This window comes from Emydura macquarii, unplaced genomic scaffold (assembly GCF_026122565.2).
Source record: "Emydura macquarii macquarii isolate MOO-44397 ecotype Brisbane River unplaced genomic scaffold, CSIRO-AGI_Emac_v2 contig_1348, whole genome shotgun sequence".
In the NCBI taxonomy this organism is placed as follows: Eukaryota; Metazoa; Chordata; order Testudines; family Chelidae; genus Emydura; species Emydura macquarii.
In genome coordinates this window covers 21,744,179-21,771,943 of record NW_027131485.1, presented here as the reverse complement: position 1 = coordinate 21,771,943, position 27,765 = coordinate 21,744,179, and the positions used below count along the sequence as shown (strand labels likewise).

Sequence of the window (27,765 nt, the reverse complement as noted above, 5' to 3'; positions counted from 1 at the left end):
TGCCCACAAGATTTACGGTGGTGATTTTTGTGATATGGAAACATGCTCTGAAGTAGGACTCATATGACTAGAACATCTAACTTATTGCATATACACCATCAAACATCTATCAGTTGGCAGTGACTGTGGGATTCTATCAATGTAGTTCTATTTGAACAATTGACCTTAAAGTGAAAGTCTTGGTATTTCATTTCCTTATGACATGGTAAACCCTAAACATTTTGGATCTTTCCACAATCAAGATGATGACTTGCTTTCTTCTCTAAGACCAGATTTGACTGTCATCCTCACCTTCAGCCAAACTAAGCCATTGCATCTGATATTTCTCATGTAAACTTCTTTGCCAGGGAGAACTGTTTTTTAATTAGGCAGTAGTAAGATGACCCATTTGTGTGTGTGTCTGGAAATTTTTTTTGCTTCTTTGTTGTTTTTAGATACCATACATATTTGGTTTATTCTCTCTTTAATGAGTACTGGTGTCTTTTAAGTATTAGTAGAAAGGACATCTGGCTTTATTTTTAGGGGGGTTTGGTCAATTTTATGAGAATACTGGAAAGATTCAGATCTCATACACACATCATAAAATGTGTGTAAAGTGAGGTTTTATGCAGGTGTTACAATGTTTTGGATATAATTTTGTATCTGAGGGTAGTTCCGGTATGGAAAGTATTCTGACCATTAATGAGGTTGAAAGACTGGACATGACGAATTACAGATCAGTCAGCTTAACTTCAGTACCTGGAAAGATAATGGAGCAAATAATTAAGCAATCAATTTGCAAACACCGAGAAGATAGTAAGGTGATAAGTAAACATCAGCATGGATTTATTAAGGACAAATCATGTCAAACCAACCTAATAGCTTTCTTTGACAAGCCTTCTGGATGGGGGAAAACAGTAGATGTGGTATATCTTGACTTTAGGAAGACTTTTGATACTGTCTCGCATGACCTTCTTATAAACAAACTAGGGAAATACAACCTAGATGGAGCTACTATAAGGTGGGTACGTAACTGGTTGGAAGACCATTCCCAGAGAGTTATCAGTGGTTCACAAATCAAGCTGGAAAGGCATATCGAGTGGGGTCCCGCATGGATTAGTTCTGGGTCCGGTTCTATTCAAGATCTTCATCAATGATTTAGTTAATAGCATAGAGAACACACAAAATTTGCAAACGATACCAAGATGGGAGAGGTTGCAAGTGCTTTGGAGGATAGGATTACAATTCAAAATAATCTTGACGAACTGGAGAAATGGTCTAAAGTAAATAGGATGAAATTCTATAAGGACAAATGCAAAGTACTCTACTTAGGAAGGAACAATCAGTTATACACATACAAAAAGGGGAAATAAATGTCAAGGAAGGAGTACTGTGGAAAGGGATCTGGGGATCACAGTGGATCACAAGCTAAATATGAGTAAACAGTGTAAATTTGTTGCAAAAAAAGCAAACATAATTCTGGGATGGGTTAGCAGGAGTGTTGTAAGCAAGACACAAGAAATAATTCTTCTGCACAGGCCTCATCTGGAGTATTGTGTTCTGTTCTGGGTGCCACATTTCAGGAAAGCTGTGGACAAATTGGAGAAAGTCCAGAGAAGAACAACAAAAATGGGTTAAGGTCTTGAAAACATGACTATGAGTGAAGATTGAAAAAAATTGGCTTTTGTTTAGTCTGGAGAAGAAAATGCTGAGGAGGAAAATAACAGTTTTCAAGTGCATAAAAGGTTGTTACAAGAAGGAGGGAGAAAAATTGTTCATAACCTCTGAGGATAGGACAAGAAGCAATGGACTAAAATTGCAACAAGGGCAGTTTACGCTGGACATTAGGAAAAAATTCCTAACAGTCAAAGTAGTTAAGCACTGGATTAAATTGCCTAGGGAAGTTGTGGAATCTCTGTCACTGGAGAATTTAAGAGCAGATTAGATAAACACACCTATTGGGGATGGTCTAGAATAATACTTAGTCTTGCCTTGAGTGCAGGGGACTGGACTAGAAGACCTCTCGAGGTCCTTTCTAGTCCTATGCTTCTATGATTCTATGGAAAAGGAGTCTTTGTGCTGCAGTATTGTAAGCCTCCTCCATATTTTCCCTATATTGACCTTACTGTAGTTTGCATTTAATTAATACTATGCACATGGTCAGAGAAATACATTCCACTTTTCAAAATCAGTAATGTGCATCAGTGTCATAGAGCAATTCCTTAAAAAAACATCTTTGATGGAAATTCTTAGATATAAATCTTAGATAAACTGGATTTAAAATTATAAATACATGTAAATAACATAAGGTGAAAAAGCTTACAATAACATGTAGTCTTCAAAAATAAGTAATGGAAAGCCAAGAAATTCTTAAGTGAAGGCAAAACTTAACAATTAAAGGGAAAAGTTGAAAAGCATGGGAATGTAATTATGATCTCCCAAACAACCTTAACTCTGTCCCTTATCACTACAGGGTATACATCTTCAAAATGATAAAATAAGTAACCATATTTCCACTTTACCATACCTGCCATACTAACATACATGCCACCAACTGACCACATACACACGCGTGCGCGCACACACTTACACCACCTACATGGCCACAGTAGATTATCACATTCCATTGTCAAGATAGCAGTACCAGCATCTTGCTTCTTGCACTTAATGTTCACCATCAAACGCTAGCCTTTATTTCCCAACATACTGTCCTCATGCAGTAAACAAATTACATCCCTTTGGTATGCTCAGTGGTCTGGCTCCTTGGTGTGGCTAGTCACTCTTTTCCATATAAAATACAGTGAATGTATTTAAAGAAGTCCAAATCCTCGTTTTACTCTGTAAGGCAAAATAAACAAAAAATTCAACATGAAAAATTACGCAACTAACTTTAACCAATAGTTCACTAATTATATACATATTCACAATGTAATGGAAATAAAACTGTAAAGGAATCTTTTATTTATTTATTTATTTTTAATCATTGGGATGCTAGAAAATTATAAGCTAAGGTAAAACTAAAAAAAATTTGGAAATGCAAAGTTAAGGTCATACAGCTAATCTTAATTCTGCTTCTATATTACATCTGCATACCCTCCATATATGTAAAATATGTGTCTATGACAAGTATCTCAGTTAGCTGGCATCTTAAACCTTATATAAATTGGCAGTTTGGCCAGAAACACAGCAGTCATGGGATATCCTAAAACCCTCTATGCTTTGGTAGTTCATTTAGAGCCAAATTGTGAACACTGCACTCATATTGCTGAGCAACTACTCACCAATTATAATAGGACTACTTGTGTGAGTAAGTTCGTACTTTCCTGACTTCACACTGATTTAAAAATAAATAAATAAAATATTATTTTAAATTTCCCCCTTCTCTCACTCTCTTAAGTTCTGGCTATGTATTTAGAACCTTAACTGCAGGTTAACAGATTTTGTTTCTTGAGGAATGCTATATAATTATCTGAATTTCCTTTCTTGAAAAAAGACTGACAATACAAGATTTTTGTGCATATAATTTTATCATTTTCTTAGGGTAATCTCTTGGATGGAAATGTTTTGTGCAGTTTTCCTGTTAACTTATTAACAAATGTTTATTTTTTTAAAAACACTATTTGGTAATGTTTGCAAGACCATTTAATAGGTCCAGAATGACTGACTATTCATTGCACATTGATGTCCCCTATGAGAGTTTTTAAATTGACAATAAAAGGAAGTTCTTGCTATCAATTAGCAATTATATATCAGTCTCTCTAGAATTACTAAATTATTGCTGCTTCAAACTCAGGAGATAGAACTTACAATAAAAATAAATATAAGGACATGTTTTACACTATTTTGTGACCCATATGCACACCTTAGAATAATGAAGCAAATTGCACTATAAAATAACTACATTCCCAAGTGTATCATATCTCTAGTTTTCAGGGTAAATTTCACTCTATGTAGATGGCTAACACAAGGCTTATACATCATTTAGTTCACAGTTAATTAATCAAAGTGGGAGGTAAGTGCTTTGTGTGTTTTGTGCTGGCCCTCTGCAGAGGGGTGTGAATTTCTCACCCAGCAATATTAAAGGTATAATAATTAATTAAAAGCAAGGTGGAAGTTGGTTGTCTATAGTTTTCAGATATGGATAAGTGAAAGTGACTTTCATCCTTTTGTAATATGTAGTATTTAAAAACCACATACAAACCTGTAACATACTGCAGAAAGTGAAAAATTTTCAATAGATATCACAGTTGATCAAGATCATTGTACAAAAAGTTCATACAAACATTCAGTGGAAATCAGCATTTAGTGTCATTATCTGCATGATATATTCAGTATTTGCTTGTTTGGATACTGGTTTTAATTATTCATTTTACAATTTGCTCATTTCAGTTAACTAAAAGAAATGCATGCTCCACTACATTTTATTTTCTTGTCACTCTTCTATTGTGTTTGTGAATATTATAGTATAGTTTTTCCTCAAAATATTCAGTGATTACGAAACATCTTTTCTTAATTTAAAACTATCAGTTTTTGATCCCAAAATAAAACAAGAATTTCTAAAGGAAATCTCAGTAACCTTAACTGTTCCCTTTTTAAGCAAGACCTAACTCTCCGTATTCTGTATTAACTTTTTAATATATAATTGTATTATGATAGGAAAGCAGTAGCAGAAAAATAGTGAAATCACAAGCTGTTAGATCTCATTAAGTGACTACCATAGCTGTTAGGTAGTTTCTACAAGCTGGGCTTTCATCCAGATTTGTTATTTCTAATGCATTCTTTGATTGGAGATCCCAGAAGCTAAACCAGAACAGTTTCAAATACCTTCCGCCTATTTAGAACACTGGTACATGGACAATTAAGTGGTGTCCTTAGCCGGGTGACTGCTTTTCATACAGAAAAATACAGAGAGGGTGCATGAGAAACATGATCCATATGCGAACACATTCAGATGTATGTATGTTTGGGTTTTTTAGTTAACTGTGGTTAGAGAAATTATATAAAAGTATGAGACAAATTTGTTTTAAATTGCTTGAAGATTTTTAAACTATCCTAGTAGCAATTTATGCAAACTGAAGTATTTAAACAAGAAATTCTACATTTAAGAAACTGTACATTTAATGATTTTAATAAATGAAATATATTTTATATACTTGCATCGAACCATTGGAAATACTGATTGTACTTTGTCCTTTTTTCACTTGATGGGTAAAGGAAATTTTAATTTTTGTGTTAATATGATGAATTTTGCTTTCAGAGACTTGAGTGACCCTGGCCACACTGGAGAGACATGAGTTCTGTTACTAAAAAATTAACAAGTAAAAACATCTTTAGCCATATAACTAAAAGAACTCTACTTTACACATAAATAAAAGTTACTAACAGGGTGCAGTATCTGCCTTCAAAGTTAGAAGAGCCATTCAGTTCTCCTATAGCTGTGGCTCTCACACTGTTATCTGTGGACCTTTGATGGTCTGTGAAGCACTGTTTGTAGGTGGTCCACAGTGAGCTGGCTGCTCACATGATGCAGGTTCTCCTTGTTTCTGGCTGTTTCACAGATATATATACAGGCTCTTGTTTGCAAGAAAGATCCTAGAGATCAGTGAAAGAAGTGGGAAATAAAGAGGTGCAGCCTAGCTGCCCCTAGAAAAAGCCATTGATACATAAGAGGAGAGTAAACAGGGGATCCCTCAAGGAACTGGAGCTAGTGGAGCTGAAAATGTCAGCCAACTGCAGAAGAGAAACATCCAGGGGAGAAAAGAATGGCTAAGCAAAAGAATGGTACAGGCATTATGTCCAGGGGTGCAGAGGAAATAGGACCAGGTGACTGTAGAGCATATTCAGTAGAACAGAGCAGAAGGACCAACTGACAAGGTAGCATATCCCAGGATAACGGAAGAACAGACAACAAGGAAGAATTTGCAGAAAATGGAACCAAGCAGCAGAGAAGCGAGTGTAGAAGGGAAAGAGCAACAAAACAGATGGAAGGGGAGATGAAATGAAGGACAAAGTGGGGACCGTGTAATTAACCTTTTTTCCAAAAAGGATAGAGCAATTATCACATGAAAGATAGCTAAAATATATTGCTACTATTACTTTGTCATATAAGCAATTGCTATAGCTGTCAGTGATATTTTACAATTAAGAATGAAGAAGCAGTTCTCCACACAATTTTGAATGGAAGAGGGAGCAGTCCACGATCTGTTAATATGTGTTTTACACTCTGAAAAATTTGTGAATGCCTGATCCGTAGCATATATGGTAGAAGCTCGTGGTCCTAGGGGTGCAAAATTCATTCTAACTAAAAATACTCTTTAATATTGTATGTTAGTGTTAGAATTCAACATGCAGGTGAAATTGGGTCATGCAGATTAGCAGCTCAGTAGGCACTATACTAAGTCTTTAGATTTACAATACATTGAATCAGCATTGTATAGAAAATGTGTCAATAAAAATGTACTTCAATGATGTAAAATTTAATTTCCTGTAGTATTAATATCCCCTTTCATTCTAAATATTGTGTATCTATATGCATTAATTTCCTCCTATTAGTATGTTCTAGCAGCTTGTGTAGAGCTCTGTTCAGCTGAACATTTGTCTAGCCTTCTGTAATGTAGTAGAGCCTGGAGCAAGTTGTTTCTCTGTTTGGTATGAGCAGTCACTGTGCTCTGACCATGATGTGCTAAAAGAGAGATTTTAGAGAGTTGATTGCATCAAATAAAAGTAGCACAAGGTTATTCTTTAAGGATATTTCAAAGTTTAGTTTTTTCAATAATCATAAAAAAAACACTGTTGATACTAGGAAGAATTTCTTCTCCAACTGCCGGGTGTAGTGCTTGTAAATTCAGTACTATCAATCTTTAATGGTGAATGATACATTTGAAGGAAAATAGCTAGCATTTAAAGCATGTACTGTACAATACTTCCTTCTATAAACTAGTCTTGACTTCTTATATGTACTGTATTCAGCATTTGAAAGCAAAGCATGAAACCGATATAGTTGGACATCTTTGCACATTCAAATTTGGAAGCCATTGAAAAAACGTTGGGCTTTTGTATGTTTTAGTATTTTACAAAAAATAATTTGTGTAGTAAAAAGAAAATAGGATTGGTACCTTGTCCCTCTCCACCTAGAATCACAAGTTTATAGACTTAAGAATAATTTTTAGTAACAGTTTAATATATTTTTGCACAGCTAAACTATAATCTTTCTGATTCTGTCAAATATTCCCATTCAATTTCATAATAGTATTTGCATCAGAGCAGTTTATAGTGTGAGTTGGAGTTCAGATACCTGCTATTCATGGATAATCTATTCTAGTCCAATAATTACCCTTGAAATATCTGTTCAGGCTCTCAGTACTGTAAATGCTGCTATTGACAGGAATTCAGCAGAGAATGAGAGAACCTTTATCAGTGTTACCATATTTTACAGTGATCGTTTGTGCCTTTTAAGTTTCTCTTGTGGACTTTTAGGTGTGGATCACCTACTTAAATGCCCATATTTCTTTGATTCGGCATGTGTAGAATTTTTAGAGGGGGAGCAAAATAGGTTTAGTATAACCTTTAGAAGCCTTTGAGTATGGATGCCGTTAGATTATATTTATCATCAGATAAATGTACCCAGATTCCTTATAAACAATAGGAGAAAAGACTTGTGACAAAAACTCAAGGCTATTTTTTAACGTAGGAATCTGCTACACAGCTGCTTTAAATAAATTACTGGCATATACTATATCATATGAATAAAACAAATATAATATTGAGAAGCTGGGTATTTCTGCTAGTTCTAAAACATTATACATAGGGAGAGAAGGTGTTGTGAGGTAGGAGAGAAAGGGTGTAGTGTATTCTGTGGTCCTGTCCTTACCAGAGAACTTAACAAAAAATCTCACCTATGTTACCAGTGGGAGTCATACCGTGGTAGTTTTTGGTGCTTTTAACTTTGTGTTACTTAAATAATGTGGATAGAATCCTAGAACTGTTGGAGTCAATCTGCGTGTTGATCCAGGATCTCTCCTCATTCTCTTCTCTCTACCCCTTCTCCCAACTTTTAAAGGCAAAGAAGGCAAAACTTCTAAGAACTTTACAGTACTACTTCAAAAGTCAGACAAGTGGCCAATTAAGCCTGATGCTGCAAACAGCCAATTCTACTAGTGAGAAGAGCTAACCTTAAACTCAAATCCAGTATGTGACAACCCAGCCTATGAATTTGTTGATTTTAATTAAATTAAATGATTTGGTAACATTTTAAACATATTTGCATTATCATCTTTTTCTAGCAAGAAAGGAACTTGTACATTTCTAAGGAATTTTCTTGAATAGATTAATAACAAGGCTTGATTAGACACATTTTACCCAAAATAGGAACTCTACTCTTCTTTTGAGACCTATAGTTGTCTTTTAGTGGTTTTAGGCTTCATGCCTGAAGAGCATATCCTGACATTTAAGCCAGGTGAGCAGAATGCCTGAATTTCTGAGATATAGCTTGTTGGCTGTAATACAAAACAGAGTCTGATTTCACAGTAAATCCACTACAGTCTCACTATAGTGTACTATGCTTGCTGACAGATTGTATTATAGCCTACTGTAATTGTGTTCCCCACAGAAAAGAAATATGCATGTTGAGAAGTTATAGAATCCAAGCAGACATACTATTGTTAGGCTTTCTTTCAGTCTGTAAGTTTCACTGTGGAATGAGGAATGGTACAGTTATCTCCATTCATTGGTGCCAGAGATGTAAAACATTAACATTTAAATAAAACCTCTTTTCCAAAGCATCCTACCAATGATACATTTTATACTGTCTAAAATATAGACTGCTGTGTAAAATTTTCTTAACAAAATGTGTTACTAAATGGAGATATGTCTGCTCTTATATTTAAATATGGGTCCATCCTAGGGTGTATGTATCCAACCTCTGAAAAGTTCATGGTGGAAGGGGAGGGGGAGGAGGAATTAATAAACTTCTTGGAAGGGAAGAAAACTACCTCCAGTTACCTACAAGATTGTGTAAGTTGCTAGTCCTGAAAGGGTCTGACATCTAGGCCTCAATAACTGTCCTTTAAAAGGAAGCATTTAGTCCATAAAAGAGGCCTTGCTCTCAGAGAAGAGTACACTCTGTGTAGATGTCAGATAGTCATGGACAGAGTTTTATTCATTACCAGGTTATAGAATATACCACATTGAACATGACTTGTCTCTGTCTACATTGACTGCAAACATGATAGATAACATGTTGCTACTGGTGGCTGAGATAAGCACAAGTCATCAATCAGAATTCATGTCGTTGTCTGGCATTTTAGAATGGAAAAAATCTCCCTTTTTTACAATTCAACGTTTTTTTTTCTTTTGCAGGATGCAAAGTTTGTAGAGGAACGACGCAAACAGCTACAAAATTACTTAAGGAATGTTATGAACAAAATTATTCAAACTGTGCCAGAATTCACAGTTAGCCCCAAAAAAGAGACTCTTATTCAACTGATGCCCTTTTTTGTGTAAGTATGTGTCAAATGGACATGTAGTACTCAACAAAATGTTAAGCCTTTTTCTTTGCAGTTTAATTTAAAATATAATGCAAGCACCAGTGAAATCTCCAAAACAGCATTTTATTATAGAAGGAAGCTCACTAAAACTAAATGCTTTTGATATGTTTAAAGAAATTGTACATCTACTGTAATTTTTTCAGCACTTTAAATTTTTCTTTGAATAAAGGCCACTATGGATAAAACTTTCAAAAGCATCTAAATGATTTAGGAGCCTAAATCCCTTTGAAAGTCATTGTGTACTTTTGAAAATTGTACTTTCTGAGTTTGGGGTTTTTTTTGTTTGTTCTTTTTTTATTTTTGGTGATCAATCCCACCTTTCTTTCCCCCATCTCCTGCAATGTAACTTTTATATACTGGCCAAAATAAAGAATTAGAGGAATCTGACTAATTTTTCAAGAAAAAAGGCAGAATTTTTGCAATCTGTGCACTGTTTTGCTTATTACAGGAATTGAGTAATATTACTATTCCAGGTACAATAATATAGTTGTGCAAATGTAAAGGTAGGAGAAAATGGCCAGACATACATCCTAATAACCTGGTCATGTGTTAGAGTATTTTAACATTAATATAGCATCATATAAGTATAGCATTGTTTTCTTTTACGTTTCCATTTTGCTTTAAGTATAGCCTCTTAAAATACGTGTGATTTAAAAAATATTAAAATGATAAATAGTGTTAATGAAAACTTATTTTTTGGAGTGTGGGGTCTGACACTTCTCTCTGACACTGGTCTTGTAGAGCATTGTGTTATGTATGATCTGCTACTTCTTTTGGCCTGAATATGTAACGGGCCTATCCAGCAAGATATTGAGTAATGGGAGATGAGAGCAAGCTGCATCTTTCAGAAGGAATTCAGCACCTTGTAGGATTGGTCTTAAAGGCCCCAATCCTGCTTCCACTGAAGCCGTTGGGAGTTCTTTCATTGATCATAATAGCAGCACGAATGGGGCCAGATATGACTGCAATATTATAATGAAGCTGTGCTGTTAACTCAGGTGCAACATAAAGTAGTTGAGGTGAAATTCTAGACTTTATAAGAGAAAAGTAATAGTATTATATCTCTTTTTATCAATAGTTCTCAAAGTGCTTAACACATAGCAGGTCAGTGGCAGAGTCAGGAAGAACCCAGGTTTTCTGTCTCCTAATCCAGTCCCCTCTCCTCTGGAGTACACTACCCTTTTAATCTGGTTTAGATAGTATTCTATTCTTATATATTTACTAAACATTTATAATCTGTATATTCATTGAACAGTCAAAGACTGTTGCTGGCCCAAAGAATTTACATGCTAAGACTCCATTCCTAGGCTCCATTAGGATCCAGTCAAGTGGATTAGTTTACAGAATCAGGGCCCAATTAAATATGATATATTCCAGAAGAAACAAACATCCTGTCTCTTGACCCAGTTGCACTATACTGTGCTGTATTTGAGATTTGCAAGTTGAAATGTAATGTTTTCCAGGATAGAGATCTATATGGATAGAAACTTGACTGAGAAAAACCCACATTTATTAGAAAACTTGCTTCCATAGTCTAATTCTGCTTGTCATTCTCTGACAGGGAAATTTCCATAATTTCAATATATTTGTCCAAGATACCAGCAGGTTCTTTTTGTTATAAAGTAAAATTGTATTCATGCTTTCAAGTTTTAATGAGCTAGCATTCCCTGGCTTACACTTAAAACTGCATCTGACATAATGATTGTGTGAAAACAAAATTTGCTGACTCTCTTAAAAAATCTCAGTGGTATTTCATTTCACTTTAAAGCCAGAAGCAACTTTATCTTGAAAATAAGAATTACAGCAAGGTGCACAGTCATGTCACCTTTTAATTTCTCTGTGTCTGTATATAATGATGGCTTCTGATTTCTCTGTACCTTCATCTGTCCTTTTCCAGTAACCTGTTCCTTACAAAAGACTGATATATTTTGGCATTCTTCCCATTTATCTATGTCAGACATTCTTGTTGTTTCAGTTGTTCCTGCATTTTGTCAAAGTAAAAGTGAATTTGACATGATATATTGAGCTTTCTGCATAAATGGTGGGATATTGTTTGTAGAGGCATAAAGACGGCTCCGTCTCCAAAGAGCTCAGTTTCTGTAACTTGATTACAGATTCTGACGATTTAAATAGTTTTACATTTTGTCACTTAAAAGATCATTAGAGCATTTCCTTTTATTTTAATTCTTTTGTAAAGAAATTAATTCTTAGGAAATGCTCCATTTCACTTTCTTTCTTAAACAAATGAGAGAACTAATATAGATTGAATTTGGAATTGAATTTTCATATGAAATCATTATTATTTCCCCATATAATGTTTACTTTTACAGTGGTTAAACATATTTTTGTGAAATGTGAATGGCTGGTAGCTTACCAGCATTATTAGTAATATGAAAGTTGCAACTTTAAATTAAATTTAGAGCTGGATGATTTGGTTGATAATCACAGGCCTTTCATGTCTGGGATTATGATTCATTACTAACCTGAAACAAGTGGAATATCAGTCGGCAAAGAACATATTGCACTGTTATCTAGCACTTGTTTACTTTCTGTTTTTCTGCTTGAGTCCTCAAAGTTTTCTTACCCTCTCATCATTCTGAGGTTGTTGTGTTTCTCACCCTATTTTGCCAACCAGAATCATGTTCCCTCTTGCTATAAGGATATAACATATGTTGCCTGTCAAGAACTTTATTAGTGCTACTCTGAATTTCCAAAAGGAAGGAGTAGAATGAATGGATGCAAAGAGCCGTGTTTGCCACTGATATAAGATGGTGCATTTCATTGACTTAAATGGAATTGCATCAGTTTATGCCAGTGGTGAATTTGGCCCAAAACTTTTTCAATTGTAAATTCATAGTTATTCAGGTAAAAAAACAAATGCAACAAAAAGCAGATAAAAATATGAGTGTTTGGTGCAAAGTAAAATATTTTGCTATAACTAAGATTACAGATTAACTGAATTGATATGGTCTGAATTTACCTAGATGCAAACAAAAATTGGATATTGTTCAAGTTCAAAACATCCGTAGGCTACGGCTACCCTATGGAGCTTATAGTGGCGCAGTATTCTTTTCAGTCTGTAGATGTTTATTTTTAGTAAAGCACATTTGTTGTAAAATGTTAATTAAAAAATAATGTACCAATAAAGTAGATGTCATATATATTTTCATTTAAGATGTGTAAAAATGTATATGTTTACTGAAAAAGTTACCACTCTTTCTCAAAAAGGGTTTGCTTGCAGATGCCAAACAATTGTGGTTTGAGCTTTCGGACTGTGAAGCACGGACTAGTGCTATCTCAGGAGAGCATAAAATAAAATTCTCTAGTACAAATTAAAAAACCCTCAGGGCACTGAATCTATGTATTAGAAAGCACTGAAATGTAAAATAACAAAAAATAATCAATGAAAAATAATTACATGTGCTTAAAATAAAAGTGTTTTCTCCTCACAGAAAAATTAAAATGAACACTCCCAACAGCGTAAAAAGGAATAATCCAAGAGCAGTTAGTTCCACCTCATACGGTGTCCTATGTTTAAAATTTTAGGACCAGGGATATTAATTCACTTGAGGTCCCAAAATGTGAAAAGGTTCAGTGGAAATTTTAAAAATAATCTCTTTAGACATATACACACTGAACATGAAACACCTGAAGTTAATTTACAGTGCTGCTACCTAGGACTAGTCTTTGGTCTCTGTATATTTTCTTTTTAAGTACAATGATTTTATACAATACTTTAAGCAATGACCTAATTGTCCAAATGATTTGTAATGAAATTTAATAGTGTGCCATTGTTATAAAGTGAAAGCAAACTGTTTTGAGGCACAGATATCATTAGCAGTCTGTAATATAGCCATTTGAACCAGTTTGCTACCATTTCCTTTTTATTGATATAGCAAATATTGGTGGTTCTTGATGGAAATTTAATTGGCCTGTGATTCCTGGTGCTCTGAGATCTCATCTTAATATGTTCATCTTCTCTTTTTGATGTGAATCTCTTTCTACAAGATATTTTTATTCCTGGGTAATGGCTGTTGGCATTAGACTAAATACAGAATTGGTCTAGCAGCTTTCTTCATAGATAGCATTTATCTCGTAGTGTACAGATGACACTTTTTTTGCACTTGAAATTCGCCTATTTATAGACTAAACAGGCAACTCAATGTGTAGTGAAGAACTGGATACTGGGCTGGATTCTCCAGTTTAGTAAGTTCAGGTCTCTTTCTGATCTAACTCATGCTGGTACTGGCATCACTGAATAGTGGTTGCTGTAACCAAGCTCCTGGGGTTGGCACTGTCCACTGTTCACTTGATCTGGGCTCTAAGGATATGTTGTCACTGAGAGCAGCAAATTCACCGCCGTCAGATCGATCTATCCAGATTGATTGAGCAGTCAGTGAAGACCTGCTTGATCGATCCAGAAGCCGACGCAATAAAACCACCCCGGCCAGGTCTACACTTAGCCGGAAATTCGATGGCAGTCAACTTCATAACTCCTCTTCTATGCTGTGTCTTCATTGTGCTGCGCCGACGGGAAATGTGTTCCTGTCAATGCAGCGCTACGCCACTTGAGGAGGTGGTTTTCTTGCGTCGACTTCCAGATCGATTGAACTGGTTTTCACTGATCATTCAATCAAACCAGATAGATCAATTTGAAAACATACCTCCCCTCAAGTGGCGTAACGCTGCATCGACGGGAACACATTTCCCATCAGCACAGCGCTGTGAAGACGCCATGTAGAAGAGGATTTACGCATAGCCTGCATAACTCCCATCAACTGCCGCCGAATTTCCAGGTAAGTGTAGACATGGCGTAAGACCTGTTGCTGTAGGGTTTTGTTTTATTTTGTCTTGTTTTGTTTTTTGCAGTGTAAACGTACCCTGAGAAGAACCATGAAACCTCACAATACCAATCATTGGGCTCTGAGATTCATTACCGCGGGGTTTTGATTTGGCTTGGGTTTTTTTTCAGTTTAGACGTATCTTCCATGATTATCAAACATGCTCGGTATACAAGTTAAAAGTTTTTTTTCTTGCTAGCAGCCCTGAACTCTCAACCTGGGATCTGAAAGTCAAGCTATATGCATTCATGTTTGTGCATCGTAACTTCTTCCATAATGAACAGAAACTCTACTCCATCCGATTGGTAGCTAAACCAGCAACTGCTCACCCAGATATTATACATACACAATTTTTTTTACCTGTGTTTAACTCCGAAGACACATGTTCTACACTTGACTATTTAGTTATGCCACACTATTCCCCTGCTGGCAATTATTATTTAAAATATTCTATTGATGGGCAAACCAGAATAGAATATAGTTCCAACCTCCACCATTGTGTATTGACTCTACAGTGGTAACAGAATTAAAATGTAGTAAAAGCTTATTCATCAGCAAAGTAAGCAGATGTTAGTCAATACATGCAAAGAGCCGCTCTGTTGAGTACCTATTTTTACTTATTCACTTTTATAGATCTATAACTACACTTTATAACAATTTCTAGATACAATGCAAAGCACGTACTTAGAAAAGCCTCAATGAAAGTTTAACTAAAATCAATTATATGGAAAGCTTTTAAAAGTATTAAAAACAAACCTCCAAGTTTTATCAGTTTTAAACAATATGTTAGTGGAGTTGCACTTTTCTGAGGTTGGTTTTCTTGGAGCTCTAGTTCATTGACAGAATGTTCGAAAATAGACAGAATATAGAATTCTCCATAATTTTTGTTAGAATTTTTTTCTGGTAAAATAGACTGGAGTCTATTCCAAGGAATCTTTAATGGATTAATAATTGATATATTTGAAAGTGATTTCGAAAGATATTTTCTATATCATTATGAAATAGATGGGAATAAATAATTGCCAACAATGACAGTAATGCTGAATAAATACATGGTTGTAATGGTTTTTCTTATTTTTTCATATAATTTCCATTTCATAATATGATAATCATATATGACAAGCAGTATATTTCAGGGCAGTAGTTACATTTCTAGGGTGATTAATGTCATTCATCTTTCAGTCTCATGTTTTCCAAATCAAATTGTAATTGTACATAAATTAACTGTTATATTCCTGATTTATTGCTTAAACAATACACTATTTTCCCAGAGTTCTCCATGGAGGGAGTTTCTGAGGGGATGAGTAGTGGAGAGTCCCTGGGATCTGCACTCTAGCTTTAGTTGACAGGTGGATTTCACCTCCAAACCATTGTCATCCACCCACTCACCACAAAGAAAAGATGTTTGTTGTAGATTATTCACCTACTAATTTGACCTATTAATTCAGTTTGCTTATAAAAATTAAATATCTGCTTTCATAGGTCTTGCAGATCCAACAACCAAACTTCTGGGGAAACATTTCTTATGATCCTTACTTCAGTGATAACTGGCAGCACAAGGTGGTCACCAGAAATATTTAAAACCCAAGATTGATTATTAATGGTATACAATTATATGTGGAGCTGATAAAAAGATTTTTCCTTTTTATACCTGTAGTGCTGCTAGTGTTGTTTTGACTGATAAACTAAGCAAATATGATGAGAAAATTACAGTGAAGAGCTGAATGTACTATGTATGTGACTACATTAATTAAATACATTTTGAACAAATTTTCAAGGTTACTTTCATAACATTTTAAAATAAAGGGATAAAAAGATTGAAGTTAGCTCAGTCTTAAAAAGTTGGTTAAAAATCCTGACTCTCTCTCCTGTATTTCAGTCAGTAGCTCCAGCTCTCAACATAAGATAATTTAATATACAGCAGATATGGACACTGTTTAAGTACAAAGAACCAAAGAAAACAGCTTCTCACTGAAGTGTTCATGAAATACGGTTTTAAATAAGATATGTGGGGATATTAACGTTAGTGCAACTATATGTGTAGAGAGAATGGAGAAGGGATCCATTAAGACAACATCCTGCTGACCTTTGGCACAGAGAACTCCCCGTTCAATGGGAATTCTGCCCATGGAAGGCTTGTGATTGCTGGGGCCTACAGAGGGAGGTCTAATGTATACCATTGTCAAGTTCTCATTCTACTTGTTTTAATGAAATACAGAGGCAGTCAGTCATATATTACACTACATTTTGTGAATTGTCAGTCTTGACTTTGAATCTGAATGTGAGCTGACAGCCCAAATTGGAAGAGAAAAAGGATTGTGAAATTTAACCTTTTAACTTTAACTTCTCAGTCTATCTCTGGCATGAGCATAATGCAACTTTCAGCCAGAAAACATTTTTTAAAATAACCTGCCACAAAGCTATTGGCTCCCTTCATCCCATTTATAGACTTTCCCTCTGAAATCGACACTGATCTGATTTCGAGGTCAGGCAGTATTCAGTGCTAGACCAGTGGCAGGTTTGAAGTACAGTATTTCATGAATCATCAGAGCTCAGGTATAGGAGCTTTATCCCATTGAAGAGCTGTGAATCCCTTTCTCCCGTGGGTTGCAGCACTTGTTTCTAGCCCTGGGTGATAATGAGATAGAGGCATTAAAATGTAAAATGATTTACAGAAACCAGTTTGAGCTGTTTAGAGGTTTCTAAAATATTAGACTTATTCTCTTCCCCCACAGCCTGTTTAATTGGACTAATGGTAGTAAAGCAGCCTTTATACTACCTTTATGATACTAAGGCAGCATTATGACCCTTTACTAAAGATGTCTTTGCAGACAGGAAAAATACCAAAAAATTGGTGTTATTCAACTGAAAAAAATTGTAAAATGTTTTTTCTGTGAAGTCTGGGGCATAAACAAACTAGCAAAAAATTAGGATTGATGTAGAGGCTTTGCCTTGCGCAAGCAGAATACCCTTCTCTCTAGTCTATACTATATACATGCACATATTCTGTACACAGCAGTGGAGGTTTCTATTTTATGAAGTAATTCTACTCTGTAGGAAACAGACAGTAAGTGTGGAATATATCTACATAGGTAGATAATTATATTATAATGATATATGTTTACTTATTCCAATAAGTGTACCTTTACTAGTCAATGGGACAATATCTTTGGCATCCCCTGGTTAGAATGCATGGTTTATAGCAGAGAGAGAACTATTAGATCACTTATATCATGTATGCTTTTCAGAAAATACTGAAAAACAAGGGGGCAGCATGTATCTGAGCATGCTGCATGCTTCCACTGGAGTTATGGATGTTTAAAATTCTTCTGGTTAAGATGCAACTGTGCGTGTTTCACCTGATCCCCATTTCATGATTCACAGTGTTTTCTTAATACCAGTGAAGTCCTTGGTAGTATGTCACATAAAGAGCAGCATGATTAGAATTTTTCTTTTCTTCCTGTCACCGCACTTGTTGGATCTGGAGTTGCAGCCAAAAGTTCCTGAGGCAGTGGATAATAAGATAGCGTCATTGTCCATGTTTATATTTTGCACCATATATGGTGCCAATAATTCTCTTCTGGGGCCATGTCAGATTAGCAATCAAATTAAAAAACCCAAATGCTGCAAAAGAGTGTGAGATGAAATATATTGTTGTTAAATGACACTGTCAAATAGATTAATTTCTGAAGGAACAATATCTGTACTGCTATGACATTTACCATCAAGAGTTATTTCAAAAAATTGTAAAAGCATCCATGACTCTTAATGCAGGAGTGACAATATTTGTCTAACGCATCCTGAAGCAAAGTGGCCAGTGGCCAGATTGATGCCCGAATGCATCCTTCTTAGTGGCAGCTCATGTTGTGAAGTTGGCTATTGCATGAAGTGAGATCTAACTCAGTATGTAGCACTCTGTAACAGTATCAAACAGTTGTGTTTGATAAAGAGGAATATAATTTAAGAAAATAAACTGGAAATACTATTTGCTTAAATATGTGGCTTTTTAAAAAGAAGTATAATTAAAGTGTCTTAAAACTGGCAAAGCCACTTTCTAACTCTTGATTATGCTAATGAAGCGAACTTATTGTCATGTTAACTGAATGATCTGGTTGAGATACTGTACAGACATAAAATTTACCTTGTAATAGTATTGTGTTGCAATAGTTTTTCTGATAACTGAAGTAAAAAATACATTAGATAATAAAACTTGGTGAACAAGTTAAGACAATGAAGAAAATCATGTACCAAAAATGTACTACTCTTTGGCCAGTGTTTTGGTTTTTTAAATGAATATAATTGTGAGCTTTTTAATGATTTGCTGATGACAAACATTTAGCATGGGCGGCCTAATACACTGGCATATACATAGTCAATTGTGAAGGTAGGGCAAGTGGAAGTGCTGCCCCAGCGTGTGATATCTCACTGTGACATTAGATTAACTGGATTCTGGGAGACTGGGTTAAAACAGTACTAGATCAGCAAGTTCTTCTCAGAAAGATTGGTTTGATGTTTTAACCAGTGTAGAATATAGTGCCCCATATACAGTACTTAATGAAGCGTGTTGACATGAGCACAATTCACCAGTGCTCTCTGTAGTGCATTGGTTACACATATACCTTAGTCTGAAATTGAAGGTATTTTTAATTTTCGAAACCCTATGTGATTTGGCACCAAGCTACATGAAAAATCACAACTCTCCTTCTGGACCAGAGCATTACAACAAGGATGTTCTTGATGGACAGTCTCAGTCTGCCTGAGCTTAAACTTTTAGCTATTGGGGGGAGAAGGGTAATGGATACCTAGTAAATGGTATATAATCTTTATTTAATATTATGAAGGAACTTAAATCTTGGAGACAGAAGCGATGGCAAATGTATTGAAGCTGCTTGCCTCTGTTATAAGTAGGTGAAAACACTTCTGAATATCAGAGGAAGATTACAAAAGTGAATGAGTGTAGAGGAGAGAAAACATGAGAGGTGGGAGAAAAGAGAAACATGATGGAAGGGAGATCAAGCAGGAAAAGAGACAGAGAGCACTTAATATGGAGAGCTCTTAATAATAAGAGTTCTAAAGATTGGAACTTGAGCCCTGGCTAGCAATATCATTTTTTATTTTTTTCTAAAACTGAAAGTTTCACTATCCTAGCAGTAAGTCTTTATCTATTAAAAATGAAGAATCTGCACAAGGTTGTAGTTTTTGCCTTTGCAGAGAACCTGTTGAGCAACAAGCTCGATTTCTCCCGAGTAGCAAAATTAGGAAGCTCTGCATGTATGTATGCTCCACAGAGGCACTGAAGGAAAGTGTTGGGCTCAAACTAATGAGTTCTTCCTCTTTTCCTAAGACTTGACATATATTTCATCAAGTGATTAAAACTTTGATCTCTACCAAAAAGCATATTTTAATAGCAGCCCGGAACCAGATTAACCATAGAATGCACGTATAAATCTTTACCAGAGCTCAGTTGTCAAGATTCAAAATCTGTGACCCCCCCACCCTTTTTCTCCCACATTAAATATCAAACTTGTCCTGTAGTCAAGGTGTTTATTGACTTCTGTTTGATTGAGGGCTTTATGCTTTCAAGATCTGCTTTCCTTATCCTTCAGTTTTCAGAGGTGTTTTCTTTTTAAAGCTCTTCAGTTTAAATAATACCTACACTTTCTGAATTTACCCAGGGGAAGCCGTACATAGATCAGGTATACAGATGGTTGCCTCCATAATCTAAAATATACAATAGTTCTTTGAGTGCTTGCTCATGTCGATTCCAAGTAGGTGTGTGCACTCCACATGCACTGTCATCAGAAGGCTTTCTCCCTTAGTGGTGTCCGTTGGGTCAGTTCTGGTGCCCCTGTAGTTACGCCTTCATGGAGCCAAATACAGGGTCATGCTGACCCCCGTACCTCCTCAGTTCTTTCTTATCGCCCGTGACGGTCGCTGGAACATTGGTTCTCTCTTGCTTTGGCACTTGCTTCCCTAGTGGGACTCTCTTATTTCTACCTTTAAATAGTTAAGAGTTTTAGTGTTAGTGTTCGTATAAATGGTTTAGTATCGTCAGATAGAGTAGATAGGACCCCACTTATTGCAGTCACCCCTTTTTTCCGCGACTGGGCATTTCTCAGTCTCCAGGGTTTAAACTGTGTGTTTATACCTAGGAGTGATCCCCACACAACTTGTTTAAAGTGTCTGGGAGAATCCCACCAAAGGGATCACTACAGAATTTGCAGGGGATTTTATCTAAGAAGGAAGAAGGAAAGGGAACAAAGGCTAAAGCTCCTCCTGATGGAGGCAGTTTTTGGCCCACTTTCAGAGCCAAGCCCAACTGACCCGGCACCCAGCATGTTGGCCTCGGTGCAGAACGCACTGGTTTCAATGAGGGAAAACCTGGCACTGAGGAACGATTCTGGGACCAAAGGCCCTTGGCACCGGCAGGACTCTTTGGCACTAAAGGGCTCCTGGTGTGGGGAGGTGCAGCACTGTTCTCAATTGCTGATGCTGCAAAAGAACCAAAGAAAGATGGACGAGGACACTTGTCTACATCAAAAACAGCAGAGTATAAGAGCTTGAGTGGAGTGTGACCTGCACCGGGCCACTCAAGCTCCATGTTATCTAATGCAATACCATTTGCTCTGGCCCCAGTGAGGGGTCCTCCAGGCCCTTCACAGGTTGCCCTACTATTAATCAAAATGATATAGGACATGACCAATACATTATGGCAGACTCCAGCCTCTTTTCTCCCCACAGCAAAGAGGATGGAGAAGAAATATTTCATGCCATCAAAAGGATATGAATATCTATATACCCATCCTCCACCGGGCTTGTTGGTAATAGCAGCTGTGAATGAATGCAAGAGGCAAGGACAGCAAGGGCCCTCGCCAAAAGGGAAGGATGCAAAGAAGCTGGACATATTCAGTAGAAAAATCTACCTGGGGGCTCCAGCTTCACATCACTAATGAGCAGGCAGTCCTTAGCAGGTACAGTTTCAACTCCTGGAGGGCCATGTCAAAATTCACAGAGCTGTTACCATCGGACTCCAGAGCAGAATTTTCAGCCCTAATGGAAGAGGGCAAACTGGTGGCAAAGGCCTCATTGCAGGCCGCACTGGATGTGGTTGATTCAGCAGTTTGCACTATGTTACCATGAGGCAGAGCTCTTTGCTGCAGGCCTCAGGCCTCCCACATTAGGTCCAACAGATCATCCAGGACCTTCCCTTTGAAGGTTGGGCCTTGTTCTCTGAGCAGATGGATTCAAAACTTCAGAGCCTCAAAGACTCGAGAGCCACCCTCAAATCCTTGGCACTCCATACCCTGGCTCCGCAGAGGACACACTTTAAGCTTCAGCCACTGTCAGACTTCTGTCAAGCGGAACACAGGCAGGATTACAAAAGAGCAGGTCAGAAACTATAGAAGAAGACCCCCTCTGCATTCTTCCGCCCAAGGACCAAGGCCTATACAGCAGTCCTCCATGTCAAAGCAGAACTTTTGAGGGTGCGCCTGAAGACGGCACACCAGTTGAAATCCTTGATCCACCACCCCTGTGCTTTTTGGACTATTTATCTCACTTCTATCATGTGTGGGTCCAAATTACCACAGATCACTGGGATTGAGTGCTATGCACAATAGGACTGGGATACTCTTACAGTTTACTTGTTTCCCCCTTCCCACTCTCCACCCTCCCCATCCTTCTTCAGGAACCTTTCTCACAAGCAGCTCCTAATCCAAGAAGTACGGATGCTCCTAAAAGTGGGAGCAGTAGAGGAGATCCCTTGGGGAGTTAAGGGACAAAGGTTTCTACTCCCACTATTACCTAATCCTGAAAGCCAAAGGTGGTCTCAGACCCATCTTGTACCTGCGAAATCTCAACAGGTTCATCAAAATGCTGATGTTTCACATGGTCTTTTTGGCCTCCATCGTTCTCTTGAATTCGGGGGACTGGTACGCCACCCTTGACTTGAAGGATGCTTATTTTCATGTGTCAGTTATCTCAAGTCACAGAAGATTCCTCAAGTTCATAGTGAACCATATCCACTATCCATTTATGGTCCTCCCCTTTGCCCTGTCAGTGGCTTCTCACATGTTCCCCAAGTGCATGGCAGTCATTACCACATTCCTGAAGAAATGAAGGGTGCAGGTGTTTCTGTGCCTCATCAACTGGCTGACCAAGGGCAGCATCAGGGTGGAGGTGGAGGCGCACATAATCTTGATAAGGTCAACTTTCGACAGGCTGGGCCTGTTGGTAAATGCACAAAAATCAACTCTCACTCCCACTCAGAGGATAGAGTTCATAGAGGCAGTATTAGATTCAAGCCAAGCCAGAGCATTCCTCCCAAAGTTTCGTTTCCAGGCTGTATGCTTCATCATGGAGGGCCTCAGACGCTACCCCACTACCATGGCACGGAACTGCCTGAAGCTTCTGGGGCACACAGCCACCTGTACCTATGTCATACAGCATGCAAGACTCTGGCACAGGCCTCTCCAGGCTTGGCTGCCATCAGTGTATCATCTAAGCCGAGACCACTTGGACAGGGTGGTCTCACTCCCTCCCTCTGGAATCAAGACCCTCCTGTGATGGCTCAATCTGCAGACTGTCTGCACGGGAGTGCCTTTCTCCATGCCTCACCCGTCTCTGTCTCTAGTCATAGATGCATCAGCGATGGGGTAAGGAGCTCATCTACAAAGCCTCAGGACCCAAGGCCTCTGGTCAGAAGTGGAGCTCTCGCTTCACATCTATGTCAGGAAGCTGAGAGTGGTGTGCCTGGCCTGCCAGACCTTCCAAGCCTAATCGGAGGGCAAATGTGTCGTGATAGACTTGTTTCCTGAATCACAGTGTAGGCTCCGTCACAGACTCATTCCACCTTCCTTGGAAGGGCCATCTATTCTACACGTTCCCACCAATCCCACTCATTCACAAGGTTCTGCTGAAAGTTAGGAAGGAAGCATCTTTCATGATATTTATTGCCCCAGCCTGGCCACATCAGGATGGCTACATCACACTCTTAGACCTGTCAGTGGAGGTCCCAATCAGCCTGCCCCTAGTTCCAGATTAGATCACCCAGGACTATGGCTGCCTTCAGCATCCCCAACTTTGAGTCTCTCCTCTTCAAGGCATGGAAGCTCCATGGCTAAACCCTCTGGCGTTAGCATGTTCAAGACCCATTAAAAAGGTCCTCCTTGGCAGCAGGAAACCATCCACTAGGGCTACATACCTGCCAAATGGAAAAAGTTCTCAATTTAGTTGATGCAGAGGGACACTTCACCTATGCGGTTGTCAATACCCTTCATCCTGGACTACTTATTACACCTAAAACAGTGAGGGCTGTCAGTGTCATCAATCAAAGTCCACTTGGCTGCGATTTCAGTGTTCCAGCCATGGATTACCAGCCAATCAGTCTTCACCAATCCGATCGTCAGCTGTTTTTTAAAGGGGCTGGATACGTTATATGCCCAAATGCGACATCTGACCTCCACATGGGATCTCAAACTGGTACTGTTGAGACCAGTGAAGCCCCTGTGTGAGCCCCTAGCAATGTGTTCACTGTTCTTCCTATCCTGGAAGGTAGCATTCCTGGTGCCCATAACATCAGCAAGGAGGGTCTCTGAACTTAAGGCCCTCACGTCTGAGCCTCTGTACACAGTCTTCTACATGGACACAGTCCAACTGTGGTCTCACCCAGCCTTTCTTCCAAAGGTGGTCTCTCAGTTCCACACAAACCAGGACATATTCCTCCCAGTGTTTTACCCAAACCCACATGCCACCAGCCAAGAGCAGAGACTCCATTTCTTGATGTCAGGTGAGCATTGGCTTTTTATATTGAAAGGACAAAACCATTTTGGAAGACGACTCATCTTTTTGTAGCAATAGCAGACAGGATTAAGGGCCTTTCAGTCTTGTCCCAAAGAATCTCATCATGGATCACATCCTGTATCCGCACATGCTACGACTTGGCAAAGATACCTGCCCCTGCATCGACAGCACATTCTACAAGGGCACAGGCATCATTGGCAGAATTCCTAGTGCAGGTCCCAATCCAGGATATCTGTAGAACTGCAACGTGGTAGTCCATCCACATCTTTGCTTCGCAATATGCTATTACACAGCAAATCAGAGACGATGCTGCATTTGGCAGAATGATGCTGCAATCCGTGGGTCAATGAACTCCAGTCCCTCTTCCAGTGTAACTGCTTGGGAGTCGCCTACTTGGAATTGACATGAGCAGGCACGCGAAGAAAAAATAGTTACTAACCTTTCATAACTGTTGTTCTTTGAGATGTATTGCTCATGTCCATTCCAATACCCACCCACTTGCCCCATGTTGGAGTTAGCTGGCAAGAAGGAACTGAAGAGGCGAGGGAGGGGTCGGCAGGGCCCTCTATGTGTTGCCATGAAGGTGCAACTCTAGGGGGCACCAAAGCTGACCTGTCGGATACCAGTAAGGGAAAAACCTTCTGGCGACAGTGCATGCAGCGTGCACACATCTACTTGGAATGGACATGAGCAACACATCTCAAAGAACAACAGTTACAAAAGGTTAGGAACTATTTTTTTATTCCACAATATGTGCAACACCCTGAAGAAAGTTAATGAAATTCCCATGTCAACCCAGAGCTATCAATAACTGAATCTATTTTAGAATCAGAGCCATCAGTAACTGAATCCAGTGTAGAATCAGAGCCATCAATAACTGAGTGGTGTCCAGGACTCAAAATCTTTTTCCCAGATTGCTGTACGCCATAAGTATTTCAGGGAACTGGAAGGGTAAGTATTGTCTTCTGTGTCTGTATTATTTTTCTTTATAATGTTACAGTATGAATATGAGCAATTTCTTATTCCTTCAATAACAGTTCTAAGTGAGTGTGTCTAAAAACTCATTGCAGCTATAGAGATTTCTTTCCCATAAATTGACATCTTGGGACTTGTCAATTCAGTATAGTCTTTTTAATATCATTATTAGCATTCATAGTCTTTATATAATAGATATAGATGGAGATACATTCTGAAGAGCCATTATACTGGAGATGCCTGCTGACTCTGAATACAGTGCTAAAGATGCTGAGATGCAGAAGCTGGTGGGATCAAATTATTACTAACTAGCACTCATAATGGCAATCATCCTGGCAATTTTTAATCAGGAAAAAATAATATCCATAGTTATTTTATCAAATAATTATTATTTTATCAAAGATGAATAAAGGTATTGACAAGGTTTTGCATATATGTTGAGAGGGTAACAAATATAAAAAGATTACAGCAGAATTTGAACAGGATAAACTACAAGTATGCGTATTGTTATTTACAGTTATACCAGTGATAATTTTTTTTAGTTCATCCCACTTGGTCTTCTCTCTTTCGTCAAATAATTCAGTTTATATTTAAAAAGGGGAGAGAGGGGGCAGTAAGTTTTTCCATTTCTCTTAATTTTTTCATTCCTGTCAACCTCATTTCTGTAGCTGATGTTTGTTTTTGCAACCATGGGCCCTGGTCCTGTAAAGAAAACTATGTGGGTGGCCCCATGTGCCAGTGTAGAGCTCCACTGAAGTTAAACTGTTCCTAGGCAGGTTCAGAGGTCTGCCCACACATTCAGTTTGCTTCCCAGGATTAGGACTATAGGAATGAAATACATTTATTGTAACAAGAGTTCTAAATGGGTATTTCTTTGTTTAGTTTCAGCAAATCAGGGTATTTCCCATCTTAGACTATAAGAGGAATTTGGATGGTGTATCTCTTAAATAATTTTTGTCAGACTAGAAGCCTTTCAGTTTGGGACAGTCCCATTAGGCATCATTCCCCCACACTATAGCATCCAGAACAGCATTTTGCTGAGAACTTTGTGTCTCTGTTGTTTGGTAAGACTGGTGTGCGGATATATCTAATAAAAATTTTCCATTTATATTCTTTTCATGAAAGGGAGCCTGTGTTGCTCAGAGTCCTTTCAGTTCTCTGGAGAAATTTGCTGGTTCATTTCCCCAATCTAACCTCATATTGTCATTATCGCCTTGTAGTTCTGTAGGGAAAAATAGTGCATATAATATACTGATTTTTTTGTTTTTAAATTTGACAGAGATCTGATTATCTATCTTACATGGTCCTCTACTGAGGATAAATCAAGTTTAAATTATCTCCAATTCTTAGGTTTTTAAAAATTATATCTTAGCTGTGGAAAGATACAAAATCTTTGTCATAACTTTATTGTTCTTGCAGTTGTGGGAATTATTTTAGCTCAGTATTATCAAATAAATTTCTTACATGCTTTAATCATGTTTATACCCATTTTTTCTCATATCTTTTCAGAATTCAGGTATAACATTCTGAGATTTTGCAAATAATAGTTTTGAAATATCCCAGGGAAGTACTAGTCTCTTTTTTTCATATGTTTCCATATTTTCAACTGATTAGAAATCAATGGCTTATTTCCTGTGACTTTTTTCTGATTTGATTGACCAAAAAAATCATAGTGGTATTAGTCATGTACCCATTTGATCTAATCTTTGCATCATAAAATTTAATTGGGTTGCACAGGGACATAACTATGAATTTGGCAAGGCTATACATCTATTTTTTCAAGAGCTGTAATAATGTGTTTTGTTTCTTCCACCAGAATTTTTAAATGTTTTTATCTAGTTAATTTTTTTCTGTTTTGGGAGCATTGGTACAAAAGTAGATTTGGTGTTGATGAGTCATGTCTGTAAGATAATCAAAATTTGTTTTTAGATTTCATTTTTCTTTTAGAATCAAAGGAAAAACTCCAGCATTTTGTTATCCTTCAGGAATGATAACGGCCCAAATCCTGCACTAAGAAGTGCACAGGCAGCCCGTGTGCCCATATGATTCTCAGTGCTAAATCGGGGCCTTAATTTATAATATTATTTTGAATTCCCTGATTACTGTCAGTACTGCAGATTGTTCTCCACTTTGTCAGCTCTGTCATGAGAGTTCTCAACATCTTACTGCAGAGCAAGTCACTGTCCCTAACTGTACTTTTTAAATTTTTTTGTCCAAATTGTTTTATTTTCTGGTTCTGCCAGGCAATAGGGCAAACTCTTATACAACATTTCCAGTGCTTTAGAAAAGACTTCTCTGCATTGAAACACAGATGCAGGTGGATTCTGGCAATCAGTTGGCAGCTCCTCTTCTGGCAGCAATTTGTTTCTAATACATCACAGGAAGTCCCAGTTTCATAGTTTAGAGTTCACTCTTTTCTAAAAGAATCCTCTAAGCTTTTAAGTTTGTCTGTTTTCAGACGCTTCCAAAAAGTTATCTTTTTAAAACTGTATACTGAATAGAGTGCTTGAACCGTGTGCAGTAATCATACAAAACGTGTTATGTCAGTTATGTTTTCTTGGTCATATAGCGAATTTGAACTTCAGGGAGAAAGCCTAAGTCTTGTTGCAAGTCCTTGCTCCCTC

General features: G+C 37.6%; 1 protein-coding gene across 5 annotated transcripts in view; it reads left to right on the top strand.

The window, feature by feature from the left end:
- The window catches only part of SNX29 (sorting nexin 29), a 446,224-nt gene that overhangs the window by 371,956 nt on the left and 46,503 nt on the right, over window positions 1-27,765 (top strand). For 4 of the 5 annotated variants that reach the window (XM_067551359.1, XM_067551357.1, XM_067551362.1 and 1 more), the window contains one exon: window positions 9,337-9,476. In XM_067551359.1, coding sequence (XP_067407460.1) covers window positions 9,337-9,476 — 140 coding nt within the window. Of the gene's footprint in view, window positions 1-9,336; window positions 9,477-15,847; window positions 16,120-27,765 lie in introns of those variants that run through there. The other variant, XM_067551360.1, reaches the window with a different exon arrangement.